At 39.0% G+C, this 25,887-nt stretch overlaps 1 protein-coding gene and 1 pseudogene across 2 annotated transcripts; one reads left to right on the top strand and one right to left on the bottom strand.

The window, feature by feature from the left end:
* The first annotated feature begins 17,766 nt into the window (after nucleotides 1-17,766).
* Nucleotides 17,767-20,787, top strand: LOC137710658 (uncharacterized). Of its 2 annotated transcripts, none has more exons than XM_068449743.1 (6): nucleotides 17,767-18,070; nucleotides 18,188-18,258; nucleotides 18,898-18,985; nucleotides 19,208-19,315; nucleotides 20,138-20,219; nucleotides 20,311-20,787. In XM_068449743.1, exons 3-6 carry the CDS (start codon nucleotides 18,937-18,939, stop codon nucleotides 20,567-20,569), a joined length of 498 nt encoding a protein of 165 aa, XP_068305844.1. In that variant the 5' UTR covers nucleotides 17,767-18,070; nucleotides 18,188-18,258; nucleotides 18,898-18,936; the 3' UTR covers nucleotides 20,570-20,787. The 2 variants fall into 2 exon arrangements, with proteins under 2 accessions (XP_068305844.1, XP_068305843.1); XM_068449742.1 differs by having other exon boundaries at nucleotides 17,769-18,070; nucleotides 18,937-18,985.
* Nucleotides 20,788-20,932: 145 nt separating this feature from the next.
* On the bottom strand, nucleotides 20,933-22,674 carry LOC137710657 (pectate lyase 1-like; annotated as a pseudogene).
* Between the last annotated feature and the right edge of the window lie 3,213 nt (nucleotides 22,675-25,887).

Below are 25,887 nucleotides of genomic sequence, written 5' to 3'. Positions count from 1 at the left end.
GTAATAACAGAAAATGCAATATTTTGTAACATAAATAACTACAATATATGTTAGTTACAATAATCTGCAACATACTTAAAAGCATATAACCGGACTTAAAAGCAGCACCTATGAACCCGATTCTCTGCATTTCATCATATAACCGGAGCCATAACGTAAAAGCAGCACCTATGAACAAATTATACGTGATCACATCAGGACAAAGATCAGACAACCATTTTCTTTGGAAGTGTTATTAGCACTTCAAAAATCACATTCTACGCTCCTCACAAATGTATTTTTCTTTCTAAATATAGAAAGTTTGGAGTGTAGAATGAGAAATTTGGAGTGCCAATAACAATTCCCTTTTCTTTTTGAGAGCAAGAGCAAGATCAATGTTTCCTCCTTTTACTTGTGCGTGGGTCAACTCACTGTAAGTATACACATTTGGATGAACACCAGAAGCGAACATATGATCCTTTTACAGAGAGTGCAGTACTAAGATCCCCATATCTTCCATAACAATGGTTAATACAATTCGAAAGCAGAGGCTCAGGCACCATTGACTTCTCTAGCATACGGAGAAGAAACTTGTTGGCTCTGAAAACATCTCCTTCAATACACAGGCCCTGAATAATTATTTTGTATGAAATTTGATTTGGGGTAACTCTCATTTTTGAAGTAGTTTCATGGACGTAGCAAGCCTCTAATTTTCCTTCTTTGCAAAGACCACTTATAAGTGTATTAAAAGTAATAAGATTAGGAAGTAACCTCTTTCGATCATTTCACAAAGTAATAACATTAGGAAGTAGACTTGATCGGAAATAGACAGGGCATCACATGCTGGGCACACAATTCTTTGCCCTTATGCTACTTTTCTAATCAAAATTTCCACCTCAATTATCATTTTACTTTTCTCGTAGGACACCTAATTATTATTGATATTAAACAAACTGTGCAGCCCAGTGCACCAGACTATTGACATTGCAGATTCATAGACAAACAATTTCAACGACGCTAATCACCCGCCACTCGTTCGTACCACCTAGCCACTACTAATTTACAAAAATAGACACTCGGTTAAAATACGTATATAATTAGATGCCAAAGAACTCAACCCAAATCAAAAGCACCCAAAACCATAGAATTCAAGAAAACTAAAATTCTACACAAAATTGACAATCTTCGTAGAATTCAATCGAAAAATCGAGATACAAAGCTAAATATAAGCAATTCTCGGAGAGATTGGCAAACACATTTCGGTTTCGATTTCCCAACACCCAATTCATCAACTACCAAAAATCCAACAAGCAAAATGCATAAAACACTGAAAAAAAACAGTAATCAAACACGAAAATAACAATTCAAAACATACCAATTTCACCAAATCAAAATTTAAACATACCCATGAAGTTATTTCCGGGGTTGGGATGACAATTTTAACCGTTAAACCTGATAACCGTGGATAACCGCTCGAATGGATTGAATTTGGATATGAAAATTTAGGTATATTTTGCGTATGGGGAAAAACCGTTAATATTATTCGGTTATGGTTTTAGATATGGTTATAGGGTCCCCAATTCGTATCCGTATCCGTCTCCGAATCCGAACCGAATAATATATAATATAATTATTCATAATATTAAAGTATTAAAATATACACACACATATGTATATTCATTATTCGCCAAATCCTTTGCTTTGAGTGTAAATACAAAAATTGCATTACGTGAGTTGCATTTTATGGGAAAGTTAATAAGTTTTTATATGAATCGAAATTTTTGAGAATTCAATGGTACTATTGGGAGATATAAAAAATCAGCCAACATTATCAATGTTTAACTTTAATTTTTATGCTCCACAAGATCCATTCATTAAATTATTTTATACATCAAATATTTAATGAAGAAATTAATATTTACTAAATTATCATGCGTTAATTGAATAAATATACTTTTTGTATTGACAAAGACGGATATTACCGTTAACCGATGGAGAATCCGTTATCTGACGGGCATGGTTATGGATAACACGCGATGGTTAATTTGTGGTTATTGATATGGTTAAGTTTCGTGGGTATGAAGATGAATACAGTATTTCCATCCTCAAACCGAACCGTTGCTATCCCTATTCTCGGGTCACCCAGTTCAACTTTAGATTCTGCAATTTCAAATGGGTGTAAACAAACAGAGGATTAGAACTTTAGCGAAAAGGATTTAACGATTTCTCGTAATCCAAACATGCTAATAAATTTAGCGAAAAGGGTTAAAACAGGAATGTCACGCTGGCCAGAGATACACCCAGTGTCAATGCGATGAAATCAGAATGTAGGGTCAAAACATATCGATCAATGTCACCCCTGAACATTAGTGACGCACATCAATGTCCTCCTGTACTCGTTCTTTATTTTAATTCTCCATTTTCAGTTCGAACGCCCATAATCTCGCAAACCTGCTTTTCTTGGACAGATGAATTTGGAAGGGCAAAACTCTCCCAAAAATCCGTCTTTTTCTTGTCATACTCCCAAGATGAAACTGCGTCCCTCCCTAGTTCCACACGCTATTAGGGGAAGCTACTTTCGTTCTCTTCAACCACTTGCCAGCGATATATAAGGTGCTTCCGTAGTTTATGAACATTACAATAAGAACAACAAGATTAGATACAAAATGGAAAGAAACAATTGTAATGCATAACAACAGATGTATTACCTCCCGTAGTTTATGAACATTATATCTTGTTTTCCCACCCTTCAATTATATGCAAGCAAGTACAAAACTGGAGGCTAAAATGGACACGGCACCAACCAACGAGTTGCAACCCTTGTCTACAGAAATAACCAGAAATTATATAGTACGAGAATTCAGATAGTATGAGCTATGAAATCCCAAATTGAGATGGAAAGATGGTTCAAAAAATTAAACATCACTAGTATCACATTGTCCAAAACTATTTTCCTTTGTTTTATAATGATTAGATGTAATAAACATAACACTCTGTACCTTTGATCCCCATGCGATTTACCAGACTGGGTACATACAAATACACACACACACACACACACACACATCGCACATCGCACATCGAAGAGTGTGTGTTTGGTTTTGTGTCCGTGTGTGTGTTTGAAAAGTACACTAGCTGGTCACTCGGGCTGCAATGACAGTTTAAAGATATTCCACATTTTATCAAGGACAAAATTTCATCTTCCAGTTATCTGCCAGCAACATGTAAATCTTAACGAATTTCTCCTTAACCATAAAAAGTACAGAAGCTGCAAAAACACTCTGTACTATCTTTGTGCTCATCCCTTTGTAAAACCCAGGCAATCCTTCATACTTGATCATCTTCGTTAGCATCAAAAGTACCTGTGGTCCCAAGAAACCACATCAAATTCTGTACCACATAATTGTGTATGACGGTCCGCAACGGGGCGTTCTTAGATCTTCTTGGCAGAAAAACGCAACCAAGTTGTATGCGTATTCCCACAATCAGCATCATACTGTTAATGCTCAAAACTGGTGAGGGCAATAAGGGTTAGAATAGTCAAGTGATGGCCCTTGATGGGCTTGGGCTTTGCAAGAATAAGAAATAGACAACATAGTTTAAGTGGTTCACTCCTCATAATTGGGATACTTTTACTGAGTCTCTTGAATAGAGTATAAGGTTACAAATAGTGCTGGTCTTAATGTAGTATAAATCTTCTCTTAATTCGTATGATCCCCCTCAAAGAAGTACCGTTCCTCCTTATATAGGCCATTCTCTAAGTCTTCAGCCTCTAGGCTCAAGTTTATCACTTCCCTTACACTTAATGCGCGAATACACATATTTGACATGCTAGTTGTCCCTTCATTCTTTGGCCGACACGTGGCAATAAGGTGACACTTATGCAAGTCCACTTGTGTTCTTTCTTGGGATCACCCAGCTAAACACCTCACTCGACCTTGGGGTTGGTGGAACTCGCACTCGAGTAGCCTACCTGTGAGCCTTTGTATCCCTTTGTAGGCCTCTGTTCCCTCGTCTAGCCGCTACGTGGCTTGAAGTTGACATTTGAATAGACTTGCCCCCTATGATCCTAGGACTTCATGCCTCGAAGCTGTTAGTGGCCAACTTGCCCCCTCATCTATCAAAAAATACTTTTATGGGGAAACGCTCTAAACACCCTGACCCCGATGTCCAATGGACACAAAAAAACCGAGGCATGTTGGCCATCACCCAGATGGGTGACGAAGCCTTTATATGAGTGAAAGAAAAAATAAAGTCTTCTAATACATTTTTATTTTCGGAACATACCAACCCCCAATTTTGAAAATACAATATAATACTACATTTAATTTCTAAAAACCTAGGCATGCCATAAAAAATGACTGATATATACTTGTATACATTGAGAGCTGATAGATACATATATACTGAGCTTATATTTATCGGTGACATGACATACAATATCATCCACTAGCCGTAGCTAGTGGAAGCTAAATAATATAACTGAAATTCATATTTATCTAGGCATGCTTAGAAATTTAGATAAATAAAATACTTTTTGAAATAAATGTAACATCTCACATCGACCAACGGAGAGGGGGTGATATGCCTTATATGTACATGCCCACCTCCATATAGCACGAGGCCTTTTAGGAACTCACTGGTTTCGGGTTCCATCGGAACTAAGAAGTTAAGAAAGATTAGGCTGGAGCAATCCCATGATGGGTGGCCCATTAGGAAGTTGCTTGTGAGTTCCCAGAAACAAAACCGTGAAGGCGTGGTCGGGGCCCAAAGCGGATAATATCGTGCTACAACGGAGTCGAGCTCAGGATGTGGACACACCTCGACCTAAATCAAGGCGTGCTGGCCGTTACGTGGTGATGACGTACCTTGTGCACAGTGCGGAAGTGACAGTGACATGAAAATGTGGGTAAATAAAAACCAACTAGATAACTTACCCTAGACAAGTATATAAGTACGAGTGAAGATGTATTTGAGAAATCTAAAGTTGGTAAAGGTTTTAGACACGTTTCTCACCGAGAAGTGGTAAAGGTTTTTGACACGTTCTCAATGATAAGTGCCATCCAATATTTCAAATGAAGATAACAATTGACTCTAAGTCATGAATAGAATCGTATCAAAGCCACTCTGCCGTTTGGTGCGAGTGTGCCAACGAGGACGTCGAGCCCCTAAGGGGGTGGATTGTAAGATCCCACATCGACCAACGGAGAAGGGGTGATGTGCCTTATATGTAAATGCCCATCTCCATATAGCACGAGGCCTTTTGGGAACTCATTGGCTCCGAAGTTAAGCGAGTTTGGGCGAGAGCAATCCCAAGATGGGTGACCCACTGGGAAGTTCTCGTGTGAGTTCCCAGAAACAAAACCATGAGGGCATGGTCGGGGCCCAAAGAGGACAATATCGTGCTACAACAGAGCCGGTTTGGGATGTGACATAAATGTCCATTCTTTGATATGCAATGAAGTCCTCCTCTAACTGGGCATGTCCTCTAGGGCATCTAGAATTGCTCTGCACCTAAGTGTATACAAAGACCCACTAGCAAAACTCTTTTAAAACAACCAAATTTGAATTAAAAAAAGGTGTGTGGATTCAAAATCAGCACGTCAAAATACCCTAGGAAGGGTCCCTAGGCAGATTCCCGTAAAAGTTAACGGTCAACGTTGATAGAGTAAAGTCATCGATAATTTATATGAAAATCATAACAAGTCTTAACACGCTAGGTTTCTTCCTTCCATGTTCCTCGGTCTTTGGGTCTGTGGGCGATATTCCTTTGGGCCTATAAGGGTCAAAAAAGACCATGTGCTAACAGTTCCCACATTAAAAATTCTTATTTAAGTTAAATCTCTTAGGCCATCTAGAACCGAAGGGGCTATGTTTAGCCCCTGTTCAGATGATAACCCTACAAGAAATTATTTTTTTTAACAATAAAGTGAGACCATATTTATATACTATCTCCAATAGAATGGGCTATTTTTTAGCTCCCTCAATAATTTATTATTTTAAATTTATTCTTTACTTTTATTGGTTAATTGAATTAAACTATCATATTAAAATAATGATTCTATACATATTTTGAGTGTCACTTGAAGATGTGGCCATCTGTAAATTATTGGAAAAATTAAAGGAAAGATTTTTGGAAGAGGTAAGAGAGGGGGTGCATATCAAAAAATTTTTTGAGATGAATAGAATGTGAAGAATTGAAATAAAATGAGGTAAGTTAGTATGGAAAGGTGAAAAAGGATGTGAGAAATGGTGTAGAAATATCTTTAGGTATTTATAGGAAAAAAAATTCGTCTTAAAAAAATAAAAATAAATACCAGTTGGGCCCAATTGAACGGGCAAGGCTAGTTGGCTAAAGATGGCCAACTTACTGGCCATATGGTTGGATTTTGGCCTAGTGGGTCCAAGGTTTTTTGGCACATGCCTATATTGGGCCTATATTGGAGATGAATTTTATGTCAAAAGAGGCTATCTTTTGGCATATGGTCTATGGTCGGCTCGGTTGGAGATGACCTTATTCAGAAGCCACTTATGATTGCGGTCTATTAACATTCTTTTTCATTTGTAAGTGAGAAGTAATAGATTCAAATATTATGGATCATGAGTTCAACACCAATTTATTCTCTTACCTTGTAATGTAATATAATATTGTTGAATAAATAAATAAAATAAGAGTGGCTTCTATTGACCTAAATTTCGTCTCTGGACACCTAATTTATTTAAACGAAAAAGACTTTATACCTATATATAGAATTACCAAGACTTCCAAAATAAATAAAAACTCATAGTTGGCAATAAGCCACAAAATTCTTAAAAATTCCACCACCTACTACCAATTAAACTCCAAACATCACCGCCTCCGCTTAATTTCCTCTACTTCTCAACGTCCTTGTCCAACCTGAATCTTAATCTTCAATTGAAATTGGTCCACTGTTGTAAAAAAGAGGTCGGTGGCATTCGCGAGGGTGACGGGACGACATGTTCAACACGATTGTATGAGTGTCAAAAGAAAATGACCTTAAGGGAGAGGTGCCTAGAGGTGGAAAGAGCAATATACGCTGAGGATGAGTTGCATGAAGTTCCTTTAGCCTACCAAGACCTTTGGGAATACTTGGAAGAAATATCAGAGATAGAAAAAAAAGAAATGATCGTAAATCGTGAAGGAGGTTCCTCACAGGGCGGTGACGGCTGGCCTTCAACAGCTGCAGGAACACCATCATACACTTACTATGGAACTATCGTGGTCTAGGGTCGGACACAGTAGTTAGGGCCCTACATGGGCTAATTCGGAAGTAAGACCCTCTATGATCTTTCTCTCTGAAACAAAAATGAAAGATCATAGAATTGAAGGTGTTAGAAGACGTATGAGGTACTCAAGGGGATTTAACGTCTCCCCAATTAGAAGAGCTGGTGGTTTAAGCATGTGATGGGATGATTTTTTGGAGGTGGAAGTTAGGTTCTCCTCAAAACATATTATTAATGCTCGGACCATAATGGTGGGCTCTGAGAATTGGGTTCGAGTCACATGGGTTTACAACACCTCTTATCAGGCTGAGAAGGCTGAATTCTGGAGGTGGATGAACACTTGGTTTGGCCCATCCAATATCTCCTTGCTATATGGAGGAGATTTTAATGATTTTCTTTGGGATTTTGTGAAGTCTGGTGGATATGATGTGTTATATAATCGTCCGAGGTTCTTGGAAGAGTTTATGAATACAACGGAGCTGATGGATTTGGATTTTAGTAAGCCTAGCTTCACCTAGCAAGGCATAAAGAATGGTCAGCTAGTGGAGGAAAGACTTGACAGGGGACTCTCTAACAAGTTATAGTAGGAACAATGGCCTAACACCTGTGTTACACACGGCATGGTAATAGGGTCGGACCATTGCCCCTTAATAATTCAATGTCAACTAAGGGTTAAAAGGGCAAAACAACTTTATCAATTTGAAGCCTTTTGGTCCAATGAGGAGCAGTGTAAAGAGATTGTGGAAAGATGCTGGGGGTGACGTTGTGAAGGTGACGAAACAAGTAGGTGGCAGAAGAAAAAAAAAATGAACGCTTGTCGTTCACAATTAATTTGTTAGAGTCAAAAGGAAGAGAAATTGAAAGCCTTGTGCATCAGTTGGGGGACCTCCAACATAACTGGGGTCAAGATTGGGAAAAAATCAAATCAATGTCCATGCAAATTGACAGGCTTTGAGAGATGGAAGAATGCTACTGGCAGCAGCGCTCTAGGGTTAAGTGCCTCTGGGAAGGTGATGCAAATACTACTTTCTTCAACCAATCTACCTTACAGCAATGAAGGAGAAATAGCATGGTAAAAATCAAAGACGGCACTGACGCATAGGTTGACAACCTGAGGGCAGTTAGGAATCTGGTTGAAGAGCACTTTGTCAATCTTTTTACCTCCTCGGGGCAGAGGGACTAAGGTCAAATTATGGACTGCATTCAACAAATAGTGAGCGGGGAGATGAATGTAGCCTTGACGAGTCCGGTCCTTGAGGAGGAGATTAAGATCGCTGCTCACCAGATGGGTGGAATGAAGGCACTGAGACTGGATGGATTTTAGGGACTATTCTACCATACATTTTGGAACTCACTTGTCGTGGAGGGCAATGGCGTGGTAAGGGATATCATGAATGAGGCTAGTTCTCCTTAGAGACTTAATTATACTGATATCGTGTTGGTCTCGAAAGTAAAAAATCCAGAATCTGTGGCGCAATTCAGGACTATCAGTTTATGCAACTATTACTACAAGATCTTGTCAAAGGTTCTAGCTAATCAACTCAAGCCCCTCATTTCGGATCTTATTTCTCCTATGCAAAATGCTTTTGTGGCTGAAAGACAAATACAAGATAATATTGGACTAGCTCAAAAGCTTTTCCACTTTCTGAAGCTCCGGAAAACGAAACATAAATATAAGTTGGGAATCAAGCTTGATATGCACAAGGCTTATGATAGAGTGGAGTAGGACTTTTTGGAGGCTGTAATGGAAAAGATGGGGTTCTGGAACAGGTGGAGAAATCATGTTATAGGATGTGTTAAATCAATGGATTTTGTGGTGCTTGTGAATGGGTAGTTGGGGAAAATTTTTATCCTGTCACAGGGTATTCGTTAGGGCGACCCTTTATCTCCATATCTTTTCATTAACATAAGTGAAGTCTTATCAAGACTCATACAGTCGACCGTGGAAAGGGGGCAACTCATGGGTATTTGCACGAATCTTCATAGACCTATCATCTCACATATTTTCTTCGCGGATGATACATTGCTTTTCCTACGGGCATATAAACAGAATTGTTGCAACTTGGTAAAAATTATTGACACATACTGTGCTGCATCTGGACAACAGGTGAACTTGCAAAAATCCAGTGTGTTCTTTGGTGCAAATATTTCGGGATGTCACTTTGCTGAACTAAGCTAGGTGCTTGGTATGCCTACTGTGGGTGACCCAAGAAATTATTTGGGCCTTCCATCGATCTGGGGCCGATCAAAAAAGTAAGGCCTCACTTACATAAAAGGTAGAGTATTGGAAAAAAATTCAAGGTTGAAAATAATGCACTATTTCATAAGCTAGGAAAGAGATTATGATAAAAGCTGTGATACAAGCAATCCTAGCATACTCAATGAACATTTTCAAATTTCCAACTACGTTATGCTCGGAATTTGATTCATTAATTGCCGATTTCTGGTGGGGTCAGAAGAAAGGGGAAAACCGGATCCATTGCGTATCCCAGGAGTTAATGGGACTACCGAAACATATTGGGGGTATGGGCTTTCGCAACTTTCAAGATTTTAATGATGCCTTTCTTGCTAAACAGTGCTGGCGACTAATCCTTGAACCAAATTCGTTATGGGCACAAGTACTTAAAACCCGGTACTTCTCACATTGTTCGTTTCTTGAGGCCAAACGAAGAGGCAGAGCTTCATGGGGATGGACGAGTCTGTTAGTTGGGAGAGATATTCTACTTCAGGGGGCCTATTAGCAAATTATGAATGGAAGTAGCGTCCGGCTTTGGCAGGATAGATGGATCCCTTTTCTTCCCCTTGGGCACTCTATTCTGCAATATGCTGGGTTGGTTTTTAGGAATACGTGGGTGGACACCCTAATCTGTGAGATTTCGTGGAATTGGGACATCGATTTCCTTAAGCCCTTTATATCTAAAGACAAATGTAATGGAATCTTGGACACTAGCATTGGTGACCCTTGGAGGAATGACAGATTTGTTTGACCGGACAATCAGAATGGTATCTACTCTGTAAGGTCAGGTTATCACTAGAAGCACTTTTGGGCGATGTCTTTTGCTGGTCGGGCTGCCTCTCCCTCATTTTCGACTCATTCCCATGTCTGGAGCTTCATTTGGAAACTAGAGACCCTCCTCCCGAAGATCCGCAATTTTATGTGGAGGGCATTGAATAGGGATATGGCCACCATGGCAGATTTATTTAAGCGGCAAAGTTCCCCCTCTCTTATGTGCCTTATCTGCAATGCACATGATGAATATGTGGAACACCTACTTCTATTGTGCCCGTGGGTTGAGACCATTTGGTTTGGTGGATTCTTAAATTACAAAGTGAATCGGGCTAGAATTCCTACATTGGAAAACTGGTTATCTTCTCTTATAAACTCTAATATGGGCTCGAAGGAATATATTAAAAGGGTATTGCCATACGCTGCTTTCACTTGTTGGCACATCTGGAAGGTAAAGTGTAAGTACCTTTTCAATCAGAAGGTCATTTCACCACAACATGTCATTATGTCAATCTCTACTTCAACTAAAGCTTTTTTGGAGGCATCTCGTGGTCCCACGATGATTTCTCTGACTGGGCAAACGATTCATGTTTCCTCAGCTTGCTGGTCTCCTCCTTGTTTCCCATTTACGAAAATGTATATGGATACAAGTTGGGCTGCTGCCACTGGTAACAGGTATGTTGGGGTCATTGCAAGAAATGATCAAAGCTTGTTTGTGGCGACGAGAAGGCTGAAGTGTAACAACAAATTTTGAAAATCTAATTTTTATTAATTGAAATTACGAAAATACCCATAATGACGAAAAGGTTGGTCTTTGTTGACTTGCATCTGTTAACATATTAGAACTTTTCGTTTATTTTATGTATGTAGTTCTCATTGGTACAAACGCATAGGCGCAATCGGAATCGAGTTTGGAGCTAAAACAAAGCTTCTACAATTTTTTAACGATATGGGCAATTTGGTAATTTTGCAAGTGGAGATTTTCCCCCACTTTGGGCCACTACATGTTTGACATGTGGCACCCCCTATTTTTGGGTGCCTTATTCTTATTTTCTTCCGTGCTCACCCTCTCTAGAACTCTCACTCACACTCTCTCTACTCTCTCCTCTCATCTCCGACGAAAACACACACACCCACATACACAGACAACAACCACGACCACACTATCATCACCATCATCTGGACCTTTTTCCTTCCCCCACCTCCCTCCGACCTCACTTTTTGCTCCCTCCCTTGTTGCACAGTACCTTCATTGTGCAAAAGTAAATCAGGAGAGTTCTCTCCATATTCTGACGAGGTAAGCTCGATAATGACTCTAAATCTTTATATATCATGCTTAAAACTGTGTTTTAGGTAGTTTTTGAAACAATTTGGTGGTCTTTTAACACATAAACCAACTTGGGAAATTTTCCTCAGTTTTCAGGCGAAGGTTCGTGAGTTTCAGGCCATTTTCCTGCCGATCCAGACCTCAACTCGATCTCATCTTAGTATATTCTTGTTCCTTATCTTCATATCTTCATTTTGGTTTTTAAATCATTGAAAATAGTGTGAAATTGGGCTCGAATGAAGCTTGGGAAGGGTTGCCCAGATTCTGGCCGAACCCACCGCCTGGAACCGGGTCAACCTCACCCGTGAACCAATATCCAGAGCCAGGCCTGACCCAAACTCAATAACCCAAGCCCAAAACCCAAATTGAAAACCCGGCCCAACCTACTAGGCCTAAACCCAACCAAACTCGATAGTCAGGCCCAGTCCTACACTCGGCCCAATCTAATTACCCAGACCCCAGGCCCAAACCCGGATCCGACCCGGACCCCAAACCTAGCCTCTTGGGTCAGTGCGTAGCTTGCGCGAGGGTGCGTGTCATGGCTGGTGCGTGGAGCACACTGGCCTCTACTGCTATCCACGGCGGCATCAGTGACTTTTCCAGTGAATTTCCAACGACTCAACTTGGCGCGTGGGGGAACCCGAGGTCCCTCTTTGGATTTTTTGACGTGCCAAACCCGAATTCGCTGTCTATTTTTTGAAATTTCATCGTTTTAGTATATTTTTTAAATGGTCTCTGTTTGTGTTTAGGTGCATCGGTTGGAAGTGATCCAATCCTCCCTAGTTCGAGCGACTCTTCAGTAGTGGAATACTTGTGAGTGGACCCCTTCTTAACTTGCATGGTTTTATAAAATATTAGGTTTGCATGCATTGCATATTCCATGAAATGAGCATGTTTTCTATTATGTATTATGGATTTATATATTCATGCTTTTTGAAGGATTTATAATTTATTTAAATTGCTTTTACGGAATATTTATGATTTATCGAATTTACATTTCACGAAAGATTATAAATTATTGGATTTCTATATATGAAATTTTGTGGATTACGAATATGATTTATATTACGAATTTATGAATATGGATTTACAAGATGAAGCTTTGAGCTTTGAGCTCTGGATTTGAGATGAGATTCTGATATATGTTTTCGGTACGTATCTAGCTGGTTATCATACAACACATCCACATAACCGGGGTATGTAGATGTTTATGGCCCTAGGACACAGTTGAGGAGATTTGTGTATATACCTCTTCTCCGGCGTAACCCGGAGTCATACAAATTCACCTTCGGATGAGGAACCATGGTTTTCTTCACTGGCGTAACCCAGTGTCATACTGCTTCACCTTCGGGTGATGGACATATACTGCCTTCGGGCTTATGAGGAGTTGATGATATTGATGATATACCCCCAACTTCACTAGTCCCAGGCTCGTGTCGTTGTGTGATGTTATATATCCTCTTCTCCGGCATAACTCGGAGTTGTACAGCTTCACCTTCGGGTGATGGACCATGGTTTCTTCATTGGCGTAACCCAGTATCGTATAGCCTCACATTTAGTGATGGACAGGTATTGCCTTCAAGTGACTATGATACCCTTAAAAAGTACAATATGATGTATTTTTACGGATTTGCATTAGGACAGCGATATTCATTTCTGAGCACGGTTTTATATGTAGTGATTTTATGAACTTTTGCATGGCATGTAGAGTTTTCGGAAAAACCTATTATGTGGTATTATATATGTTTTCAAAACGCGTGCGCCGGGGGGGGGGGGGGTTGGGGGGGTGTAGTAAGTTCAAGAGTAATAAATTATGGTCCACTCACCTTTTCTATTTTGCGTCCCCTCAGGACATAGCGACGAAGAGTATGACCCAAGTTTCGAGGCATTTCCCTACCAGTGACCTTGCATCTCTCAATTGAAGTATGGATTCCTTTTATGATCATTGTTACTTGTTGTTTTACTTCGCTCTAGCACTTTCGTTTAGTAGTGTGCTCTGGACATATCCATGATCATTGAATACCTAGTTTCATTCACACTTAAATTGAATGCATTGTTATTATTGCTTCTTAGTGTTCTGCATTCGTTGTGAATGTTGTTTCTTGCATAATTTTTGTAGTGCTTGTTCCTTCATATCCTCACAGTTTCTCACACTCATGGCTTTTGTCACCCTTGGATGTCGGCCAACACGTGCCATCCAGGTGTCATTTGGATATCTTGGTTGGGGTATGTCATAAAGATCAAAGCTCCAAGTGCTGCAGCGGCGAAGGCACTGGCAATTTTACACGGTTGCAATTTTGCTAGCTCGATGGGTATGGAAATGATTATTGTTGAGTCTGACTCGAAGAAGAATATTTCTTGCTTGTTGAATGCCTCATTTATTGGCAGTTGAGAGGCCTTCCCTACTTTTGTCAAAATCTTGCGGGTTGGGGAGTCCTTTCAGGCTTGCCGCGGTCTTAGGTTCCAAGATCGGCTAACATGGCGGCGGACCGATTGGCGTTGAGAAGCAATACGGAGATGAGCGATTTGACTTGGGTTAACTGACCCCCATCTTCGCTGGTTCATGTTTTGAACAATAATGGGCTACATTGTCCTCCTTAATTTTTTGTATTCGGTAGTGAAGGGGGCGACGTCAGCGTCCTACACTTGTGTACCCTCCTCCACTGCTATATGTATGTCCTTATTTCTTGTTGCTTGCCTCTTTGTGGGCTTCCTTGTACTCTTGGCTCTTGCCCTGGTTATGAATGTATCCGGTTCACCAAAAAAATAAAATAAAATATATATTTATAAAAAAGTAAAACAAGGTATTCTTGGAAGTTTAATAAATTATTTTGGGTGTCAAAAAAAATGTGTGAAGTAAATTAGGTGTTTAGAGAAACAAGGACATCTAGAGACACAATTAGGGGGTACAAAAAACACATATTTTTCCACTTAGTACTGTGATTTAGTAATATTTCTTTTTACTTAAAATGAGAGGCCTTAAGTTTAGATCTCGTGAATAACATTTTCACTACCAATTTTTTTCTCCACTCTCAAATGTAAATATATTGTTTTTTTTTAGTACATCGATATATTTTTACACTAAGGGGAGAAAAAATTCGGCTAAGCACACAATGGGCAACCAAATGTAAATATATCGTTTGTATCACTAAAAAAGAAAAAAGAACACTCATAATATATTATAATTCCAACAGGATCCTGACACACCCCGACCGAGATCAGGGCGTGCTGGCCGTCACTCGAAGGTGACGTAACCATGTGCGCGTGCGGAAGCTATTAAGAAGGTAGTAATATGAAAGTACTAATAATTAAAAACCTAATAACATACAAAGTACTAGTGTATGTGAGACACAATTCAGAGCAAGTCTACAACAGTCCAAAAGGAAAGATACGACATATGTACACCCGAAGGTGACCCTACAATGGTGAGTGTCTGTCAGAAATGCCGGGACGCCCTCTGGGATAAACCACCGAACTCGCTAGACCACTAGAACCTGGAGGGGCGCAAAAACAAAAGCGTGAGTGGGCAAAAACAAAGTTCTTTGAAAACTCTTTAGCAAAATACATTCTAACCCCTCGCCGTAAAACCTGTATACTTCCCAGAAAATGAACATATATACGAATGTATAGGTATGCCAATCATGCTTCACAATATGCCATTCATGCTCACAATATGCCATTCATGCTCACAATATGCCATTCATGCTTGAGAATATACCACAACAAAATCTCATAATCAAATATAAATGCTCAAGCATAACCACATCAATAACATATAATCTGGCAGCCGGGAGTCACCTAACGTGACATGTACCGCTGCCTATAGAGCTCCAATCTCAACTCAATATCTGAATCTGCACACGAGTCGGAACCACCTAATGTGGTCTGTACGACAGGACTGGGTGTAATATATATACGCTCTAGTGCTACGATCACGTGAAGACTATGCGAATAATCGCGGGTCACCTACGAGTCGGAACCACCTAATGTGGTCTGCACGACAAGGCTTGCACCTAACTTGGATCCAAGGCGAGCGTGTGGTGCTGGTGAACATCACGTGAAGGACTATGCCTTGGCCCTGGGCGGGAGCACTAACACCGGGGGTGCAGATTATGAGCTCTCTAAGCATTTCAAACTACGATTGCATAATAAACAGAAATGCATAACCACATGAATACCGCTTACCTGACACTTACCTGTGCGTCCACAGCACCAAATACACATATATATATATATGTATGCCACTACCAATGCATGTGATAATGCGTAAACGTCATTCATATGATGCATGGCATAAAACAAATAACATTTTCTATTTAATTTCTGGGAATATAATTGTATATAGGTATATACGGAAAACAAAAGCCCACTCACTGATAATTAGAAGGGTCGTAGCCCCCGTGCCTCGAGTGTGTACGCTCGTCCTCGGAAAACGAATCACCTATACGCGACAAAGTTACGAAAACGTTAATTTAAAAGCACCTAAGCAACTTCTCGTAATAACTTCTCATACATTGCTCAAATTGGACAAATGAATATACCAACGTGACCTACACAACCTCAGGATCACGCCCATATTTTTAGAAAATTTTTTGGACTACGCACGCGCCCCCACGCGCCTGAACAGGCACGGACCTACGCGCCTCCCACGCGCGGCCACGTGCACTGCACACTGACGGTGTCAACAGACGCCGTCAGGAATATTCCGTTAACTGAAGGAATATTCCGTCAAATCTAACCGGATTCCGTCACTGCCGTTAGGAATATTCCGTTAGACTTAACGGAATATTCCCCTTTCTTCTCCGGCGAACCTCCGGCGCCGGCGACGGCGCCGAAAAACTGGGTAATTTTCAAACTAAGTTTTCTCCTTCGTTTTTCAACCATTTTTCACGATCTTTATACCAAAATGAAGCTTAGGACTAGTAGAATCACGTTAGACTAGTTTTGAGGCCTAAAAATTGCTAGATCATACCTGTCCACAACTTCAAAGTTCGGCCAACTTCGAACCTAGCCTTCCCAACGTCCAAATTCACCCAACGAACCACTCCGAGGCTCCTTGGGACCTCACAAACACATCTACAAGCTTAGAAATTCCAAAAACACACTAGTTTAGGTTTGCATGAACAGTGCAATAATTCGGCCATTGTTGAAACGACGTGAAAACGTTCGAATTCTTACCTGGAATTGGTATGGTTGTGCTCCTCACAACCTCACGAGTTCAATGGTGTAATTGGTTCCTTGATTGGTGCAGGTTTGAGTTGGTTTGTATGTGTGTCCGTGTGTAGAAGGAGAAGAAGAAGAGAGGAACTCGGGGAGAAAGAGAGAGAGAGAAGACAGAGAAGACAGAGTGAGGGAATGAGGGAGGGAATCCCGGAAAGAAAAAGAAAATGTATGAGTGTGGGTGGTCCCACAACACCACACAACACAAAAATACACGTAAAATAACGACTAGGGGGGTAAAATTGTAAATTCACACGTACGTTTCGCTAGTTTCGGGACGGGATGTTACAATCCTCTCCGGATCCTCTTTGTGAGGATCATGGGGATCCGTGAATTGCGTCCATTCATCGTACATCGTGCGGTCAGTTTTTGTCAGATACTATTTGTGTTTTATTTAAAAAATAATAATTTAAAATAATTTCTAACTGCACAATGTACGATGAACGGACACGATTTATAGATTCTTGAATCCTCACAAAGAGGATCCAACGAGGATCCGGATTCATTATAATTCATTCCAAAACTCATCAGTGCCGCAAGTTTCACGTCATAAAAACCAAAGTTTGAGATTTATTGAAGTTGACCCATATCATATGCAGAGGAGAAGAACCCTTATACTGTATTTGGATAAAGGAAATAAACTTGAAATTTTAACAAAAATCAGAATTTATAAATTGACATGTATCAATTTCCTTATTTAGATTCATAAACATAGAAATTTAGAATTTCCACATGAAAAAAAAAAAAAAAAAAAAACTGTAGAATTGGAGACTTCTGATTCTCAAGTTTTAATTCTATGTAAATGTGTGTCAATTCCAAATTTTTATAAGTAAAAGTTTAAAAATAACAAATTTTATATTCAAATTTCATTTTTCATTTTTCATCTAAGTCAACCAAACAAAAAAATTCTAAAATTTTAAAAAATAAACTTTCTTCTTTGTAATTTTCATCATTTTAAAAACTCTTTTAATACTTTCTCCAAAAAAAAAACAAAAAACAAACAACTCTTTTAATAATCTTAAATTTCGTCCGACTTTCCTTCCATAAAATTTGTTGTTTGTTTACTTCATTCAATTGCAGTTTATATCTTGTGTTGTCCAGATTAACATAGCAGGCGCTGACTCTGAAACTGGAAGAGTCTCATCATTTGGCCTCTGAACCCTAATTAGAAAAGAATTGGGAATTTCAATTAATTATCTGGTACTGCACTTCACCCTCCAGATAAAACGACGAGAGCAGCGCAATGGCAGGCAGAGAAGTTCGAGAGTACACCAATCTCACCGACCCAAAAGGTAATTCTTCTTTTTTCCTGCAATTAATTGCTTCATTCTTTTTGTCTTTCGTTGTTGTTCGGTTTTGATGAATCTTGAATTGATGAATTGATGATTGTTTGTGGCAATCATTGGCAGATAAGAAGTGGGGGAAAGGGAAGGATAAGATTGACGACGAAGACATCACATTCCAACGCATGGTCGCCAAGGTTAGGGCTTTCTTTTACCTCCTTTTCTTTTTCTTCCTTTTTTCTTTCTTTTTACTATTTTCACTTGCGTCCATCGTCGGTTGGATGGATTTAAATACACTGAAACTTTCCAGTATTTCGATAATCTACATGACTACTGCAAACTCTGTTTCGTCTCTAATATTAATTTCAAGTATCATATTTGTATTTTCAGATTCTACTCTGCACAACTGTTAGCATCAAATTTCTATAACCAGCCTCCAAAAGACTATTTGTGATAATTTTATTATGTATATGTTTCTCAGTTATAACCATGTCAATTTGAAACGATCAGGAATAAAAAGGCATACAATTACAGCTTAGTTATACAATTAAAATGTAAAAAATTATCAGTTTTGAATTTGTTTCTCTCTGGTTTGTATGGGATAAGGGATTGCAGTGGTTGGATCTCATATATGAGAGCTATTAGTTCATTATTGGTAAAGTTAACTAGAATTAGTTCATTATTGACGATTGATTTTTATTCTGGAATTATGGGTGATTTAGGTGTATTCTACGTTAATTTATGGTACGCTGTAGTTTCTACCTCACTTGCATCTATGATGAATATGCACTTTCTTCAAACTTTGAGAAGAGTTTTCTGATAACATGCCCTGGCAGGGATCTTGGCTTTTTCTATTGGGTGGTTAATGCAAGCAGATGCAAGAGGTTGCAGGAGAACGCGGAGGATACCTTCATGGCCGAGGCGGTACTCTCTCTCTCTTTCCCTTTCTCCCCCTCTCTCTCCCTCTCTCATGTGCATTCAGGGCACACACAACAACTACATTAAGCATCTTTGTTTCTATGTCTCTACATGTGTGCTTGAAGCCTTGAACCCACAAGTGGATTTAGGCACACTACAGCCCATTTTGAATCTCTGTATGTTTAGCTCTTTACTTTATTGCAATCTGTTGTAAGTTTGCATATACAGCCTTGGACAGTGATGACCTGCTGTATCTCAAGGAGCAGATGGAAGCTGAGGAGGATGCAGAACGCCTCCTTCGTCGAACCGAGAAACGAGCATTTGCTGCATTTAAGATATCCTTTTATTAAATTGCTTCTAGTGTCTTCACATGCACAATTTGCACATAAGTGTTCTGGGTACAAGCATTTTACTGCATGTAGCACTGTGAATTTTATCGTTTTTGTTATACTCTATTTTCTTGCCCATGTGAGTAGTTATTGGGCCAGACAGTAATGCTATATGTTTGAGTTTTCTTCTGTCCCTAGAAAATGTTATCGTTTAGTTTCTGGCAGCCCGATGGTCTGTTATTATTACAGATTGTGATGTTTGAGTCCTAGAGGAATAGATGATTTGTTGCCTGTGTAACTCCCTATTCTGTCCCCATTTTCATTCCAAACTCCAAAAAGATTTTTTCTATATTATTACACTCATTTTTATCTTTTTTTTCAGTTTACTCTTTATTTATCTTTATTTGTATTCTGTAGTATTTGTAAACTCCTGTTTATGTTTATGTGTTAAATTCCTATATTTCTAACCATATTGATACATTTTCTCCGGAAGTCGTTTCATGTTGGAGCACTTGGGTCTTGTTTGGTGGTGCTTCCACAGAATAACATATACTCATAAGCCCTTTTGTAAGACTTCAAAGCACTTCGAAGTGTTTCCTAAGTGAGTGCTTCTCTAGAATGCACTATAAAAATTCCTTTTCTACAAAAATAGTTGTCAGAAGGACCTCTAGCCCTTCTAAAAGAACTTCCAAAGAAGGCCTTAGTTGTATGGTTATAATCACTTCAGACATAATTTATTTCAAACATTTGCGACACTCTAAAATATTCTCATATCCTTGGTGCTGTCCTCCCCTTGTTTCTCTCATGTTCTACTTGACCAATGTACACAAAGCTGCAAGTCTAGCAGACTCCTCCCTTGCATCGGTTCCCTTGTCACTTCGTGTCGAGCCCAAACAAAGAAGTGGGATCAGGTAGACGTAGTTCTTGAAACCAAAACATAAATTTAGCATCCTACCATTTCGTTCTCAATCTCATATATGTATTTTATTTATGGAAGTGTAGACAACAGGATTTACTGAAGAAGGTGGTTGAGATCAAACCCAAGCGGCAGAAAGTTTCAAGTTCTTCTGACTGTAATCAGTCGCACACAAATTTGAGCGGTAGTGCTTCAATAATTCTTAAGCCTGAAAATGGGTCGGGGAAGGACAAAGTGGATGCCCTGTCATCATCAAACATAACAGAAGGCGAGCCTAGGGTGGAAACTAGAGCCAAAAGCTTGCTAGGTTTAGCTTATGAGAGTTCTGACAATGAAGAAGATTGAAGAAGAAAATGGCATGCTCTGGACAGCAAATTTTTGGTTAACTTTCTTCATTACTAATATCTTATGCATGTTTTCTATTACAAACACATTTTTTCAACGCCACTCTTTTCGGAATGCATTGTTTGTGGAAGTAAAAATAGTAGGTACTTTTGTTACAGAGTGGAAAGAAAGAGGGTGTAAATGTATCTTGAGTACTCTGAGTATGAGGTGGTTTCTGTCATGGATCATCTTCATAATCCTTAAAACTTAGCATCTGGATGTTTTTGTGCATCTTAGTGCACCCGATGACCTTGTCAATGACCGGACAGCTTTGGCGTGAGCCACCAGGAAACTTTGTTGCCTATTATATTTTGGCATTACTCCAGCCACAGGCAGGCTTGTTTGGATGAAAGAAGCCTCATTTTCAAAAATATCTCCTACAGAATGAAATTTCCACGAGCTGTTGCTTCCAATGCTGTTGCTGACCTTCCTCCAAGTGACCTGTGGTGTGGGAACAAATAGTGCACAGAATTAGCATTTAATTATTTTGCGTCATTTTTGATAGGATTAGGATATCACTAGATACCTCCTTGTTTCCTCGTTTTGGGGCGATAAAGAGGTTGGCTTCGCTCTTAACGCTAGGATTCATGCTTCCTCCGATTGCATGCTGTGACCATTTTCTGTACAAATTGTTCACCACATGTGCATATCCGTATCGAATCCTGTGACCGTATCACGTTTATTAGAAATTTGGGACTTCCCTGGAGTGTGGTTGTCATAGGCTCATAGTAAATAAAGGTTGTTAGTTTATTACCATGGCATTCTTTGGTTGCAGTTGGGTCCAAAATGATTGTACACTAGTGTGACTCTCATGTTCTTGTCCCGAACGTACCCATCATCGTGGCCAAGGAGCATAACCTTGTCCTGCTCTCTGAGCCAATTGTTGGAGATGGTGATATCGGTTCGAGTAACGTCAAGAAGACCGTCCTCGCACTCATACAAAGTATTGTGGTCTATCCAAACCTTGGATGCAGAAATTAACCTGACTGCATCTCCATCAACTTGGCCTACTGGAAATGGCTTTCCATCAGGACCCATAACCGAGCTTGGTGGTTGGGATCGACAGTGGTGGATTCGAAGGCCGTGGATGATTATGTTGCTTGCCTTAAAAAGACCGTCAAGCATGCATTCCCGGCAATGTGAACATTAGCGCCTCTTCCATCAACGGCAGTGAAGCTACTAATGAGCAGTGGTTTGTCAAGTTTAATTCGCATGTCCCTCTGGAAAGTGATCCACTTTTTCCCTTTGATCATGGTAGCTCCATATCTCAAAGTTCCTGGATTTGGGTGTAATGCATTGTCACTCGGATCGGTGACTTGATAGAATGTGACATGGCTTCCTACGTTGTTGGTCATTTTCCCAGCAAATCCGACGGAGCACAACGCAAGTTCCTGCCGGTTACTTGCCCAATTTGAGTTCCATCTCCAGCAATTGTCGATCATGTTGGCAGCGGATTTCGATGATTTCTTTGCAAAACTTGGGTTTGGAGTAGTACTCAAGAGGGTGATAAGAGCTAACGAAACAAAGCACCACGAATTGGCATAATTAGGGTAGCGTTTAGAGTAATGATAAAGAGAAACCGTTGTTAGTTTGTCGCCAAGTTTGATCAATGATGGATCAAGCACAGAAACAAGAGAGGAAACATTTGAACTAGCTAGAATTAATGAATGGAGTCCGAGAGAGAGAGAGAGATGTTTATAGGCGGCCTGAGTGACTGATCGATAGTTGTTGATGGAAAAGTTTGTTTGTTTGGTTTTAATGTACGGTACCTATGGTGTGCTGGGTTGGGCGCCAAGGAAAGGAAAGCCTTAAGCCTATCAACGGAAAAGAGAAGCTTCTGCAGTGTTAGATTAGACTCTCCAACTCAAGTTTTGCAGTTATTTTTGTGTGTTTGGGGGTGTACTACCTAGCTTCTGAAAACAAGGATAACTAGTTGTACACGTTCATTGGTGAGTGATGGAAGTCCTGTATTATATGAAAATGTACCTGCAAAACAATCAATACCTTTCATCAAAAACCAAAAGTCTCATGATGTGAATTTAAACTAACCTAATAAATAAATAAATTCAAACCAAATTACTCGCAAGTGCACAAATCAGTTGTAGTGGAAATATGTAAATACGAGATCGAATCCACCGGAGTTGATTTAACAATTTAATCCTATAACTATTACTTAACGAATTGAAATAAAGATTGGGTTTGTATCAAAGAATAATTAAAATTAACAATGATTAAATAGAAATATGATTGAGAACAAATGTAAGAAAACATTAAGGCTTTGATTCCACCACTGATTGTCATACCCCAATATCCAATTGTCCACTCATGAATTATCAAATTAATGAAAACAATTCTGTACATATGTCCGTGGTTAGGTACACATGCCAATAATTTCCCAAACAGATGTGAGTTTTGCCGTGATCAGGCTTAAACTCAACTATTCCTACAGTCTCTATATCCATGGTTCAGTATACACAAACATGTAGAAATCCAATTATGCAAAGTGAGAAACAAATTAGCCACTTATCAACTTGGTCACGTCAAACAAATAGCTAATTTTCTTGGAAGCCACACAAACCAATATTCGTCTATGGTCGGATCAAAATATAAGTTTATGATTCTCATTCATAAAGCATCAAAATCCTAGGCTATGGTCAAGCACAAAGAACCAAATATCAAAATTGCAGCTTCACTAGTGAATGAAAACTAATCATCAATTTGAAATCCACGAATTAAACAATCAAATAACTAGAGTAATCATAATTAAGGCTTCCTCTTAGCCTTAGCTAAGAGTTTAGAACCCGTTGAATGAAGAATTCATAGTAGTTCTATGGAAAATAAATTGTATAGAAGCTAAACTGGAAAAAAAAAAAAAAAAAAAACGAATTTCTGCTCTGCTTCTCCTCTCTCTGTTTCACGCCAGAAGAAGAAGAATCCTGTAGAACCCCCTCTGCGTCTGCTCTCAACTGCCTTTTATATCCATTCTACCCAACTCTAACTTGTAGGCATTCAAATCTCCCAATAAAACAGGAGACTTTTACTTAAATATCCCATATTGCCTCAATTAAAAATCCATATCGCTTAACATGATCTCCTTCCCTGATTACTTGTAAATTGCACCCACCAAATAGAATTAGAGAGATCAATTCGTAGGACCCACAAATCTCTTATTTCCTGGTATCTTGCTAGTTTGCATCTTCCACCGCCAAAACCCAATCTGATCATTGAATAAGATTACTATATTCATCTTCTTACTCGACTCGTCACTCCAATTCAATCAAGAAGAACAATTTGTCGTTCTTCAGTCGATGTCACACCTTCAATAGAAAAGCAGTCTGCCTGCCGCACATCTACTCACAAGATCACCGACTGAAATTAGTTGTACGATCACGGACTGAAATTAGTTGTAAAAGTGTGATTTAGCTATCTGGCTTCTTGTTACTATCTTTGCATTTTAAGTGCCTCGTGCTTTTCCTCTTCTTTCCTTCTTAAAGCTAAGAATCTCAAAGGATATGTCCAAGAAGATAGGCCCCACTGTCAAACAAAACCAAAAGTTAATTAACATCCAATTTATCAAAAGTAAGTTTGATATGACACGAAAAAGTAATAACTTCTTAGCACTTCATTGGCATTGTCTTAATATTTCACCTTTGATGTAATATTGCATCCACATGCCAAATTATTAAAGAATTAAGCAAAACACTCTAATTAGCTCAAAAACGACGCACTGTAGCACTAACGAATACAAGTTTAAGAGTAATAAATGTAATAACTATGCGTCTATCACCTCATGCACCCGCGGTGAATGGGGGGTTTGGCCAATGGTAGTTTTTCTGAAAGGAGTGAGTATTTAGGGTTTTACGTGTATAGAAAAGCTTACCCATCTCTTGTGGAGAAATAGGGTATTTATAAGGAGAGTGGTTGGCTTTTAGGGTAGAATTTGGTCAGAATATTTCCAAGATATTGTGTAAATAATATCTTGGAATAATTGAGAAGATATTCCAGAATAAATATGATTACGATTACTTACTTGAAAGAGTTTGTCTTCAATTGGGAATGTATTAAAGATAGGATTTGATATTTAATCTCTATCTTTAATACCTTTGAATTTTCCATGCCACGAGCAGGGAAGCTTTGAGAAGTAATAGTCAACTGCTTGAACTTCCAATGATGTTGAGCTGTGTGTAGGGACGCTTGAGAGCCTTGCCCATTTAATGAGGGTAATCTTGTTTTTCTTGACTAAAAGTTCATGTGTGGCCTCCAAGATTTTTGGAATTATTTTTTTTTTCCACAACATTTATCTCCCTAATTTATAGCCTTATTGTTGGAAAGTTCTTTATGATAGTATTTTTTTTAACTTTTGAACGACTTATTTCTAGTTAATCAACAAGATTATCAACGCTACAAGAAAAATGGGCTTTGGGTACAAAATTAAGGACACAAATGAGGATTTTTTTTTTTTTTTTTAACAAACAATAGTTTCTATACTAATGGGTGAGGAAGCGGGCTAAACTTTACAATGGGCTTGCCATAATAATATGGTTCGACTTTGTCTTTGGCGAGAATAGAACCTAAGACATCTCACTTACAAATGAAGAGAATTATCACTAGACCGTAGTACAAAATGGCCACAAATGAGGATTTTGTGTCTCTTAAGTGTGAAACAATGCATTCCACACAGGGCACCACATATTGTGCCCAAAGTAAAAAAAGAACACAAAACATTAATGGGCACGTGAATCGTGAGAAATGGGATCGAGTTGACAACTTTTTGACTAAATATAGACACGAAAATCTTTGTGTCTATGAAGTGGATTTATAAGCATAGCTATATGTGTCTTTTTCGTTTTTCTTTACATCTAGCACACAAAAATTAAATTATAAATTAAATCTATACAATTGTGGTAAATAATGGTAAGGAACTGTTTATTTATTGTTCAGTGTTTACGATGGATCATTTCCATCTTCCATGAAAGTTTTTTAGATAAATTCTTAACCTTTTCAGTTGTTTTTAGATTTTTATCTTCCTGCAGGTTGGTTTTTGATGCTTGGTTATATTATTATTTTTCTTTATTGTAAGTGTGTATTTTTTCTACTGTATTAAAAGTCTTTCACACAGTGATACATAACAAAAAGGCTTTTTAGCCAAAATGGTATCTGAGATTTACATAACACATCACTTTGGTCCCTGAGATTGAAAATCAATAGAAATGGTCCCTGACATTGTCCACTATTTATTATTTTGGTCCCTCCGTTCCGCTAAGTGTCCTGGAGCTCTT

The sequence above is a fragment of the Pyrus communis genome, chromosome 12 (assembly GCF_963583255.1).
Source record: "Pyrus communis chromosome 12, drPyrComm1.1, whole genome shotgun sequence".
Taxonomy (NCBI): domain Eukaryota; kingdom Viridiplantae; phylum Streptophyta; class Magnoliopsida; order Rosales; family Rosaceae; genus Pyrus; species Pyrus communis.
Note: the sequence above shows the minus strand (reverse complement) of the source record. Positions and strands in the feature narration are given on the sequence as shown.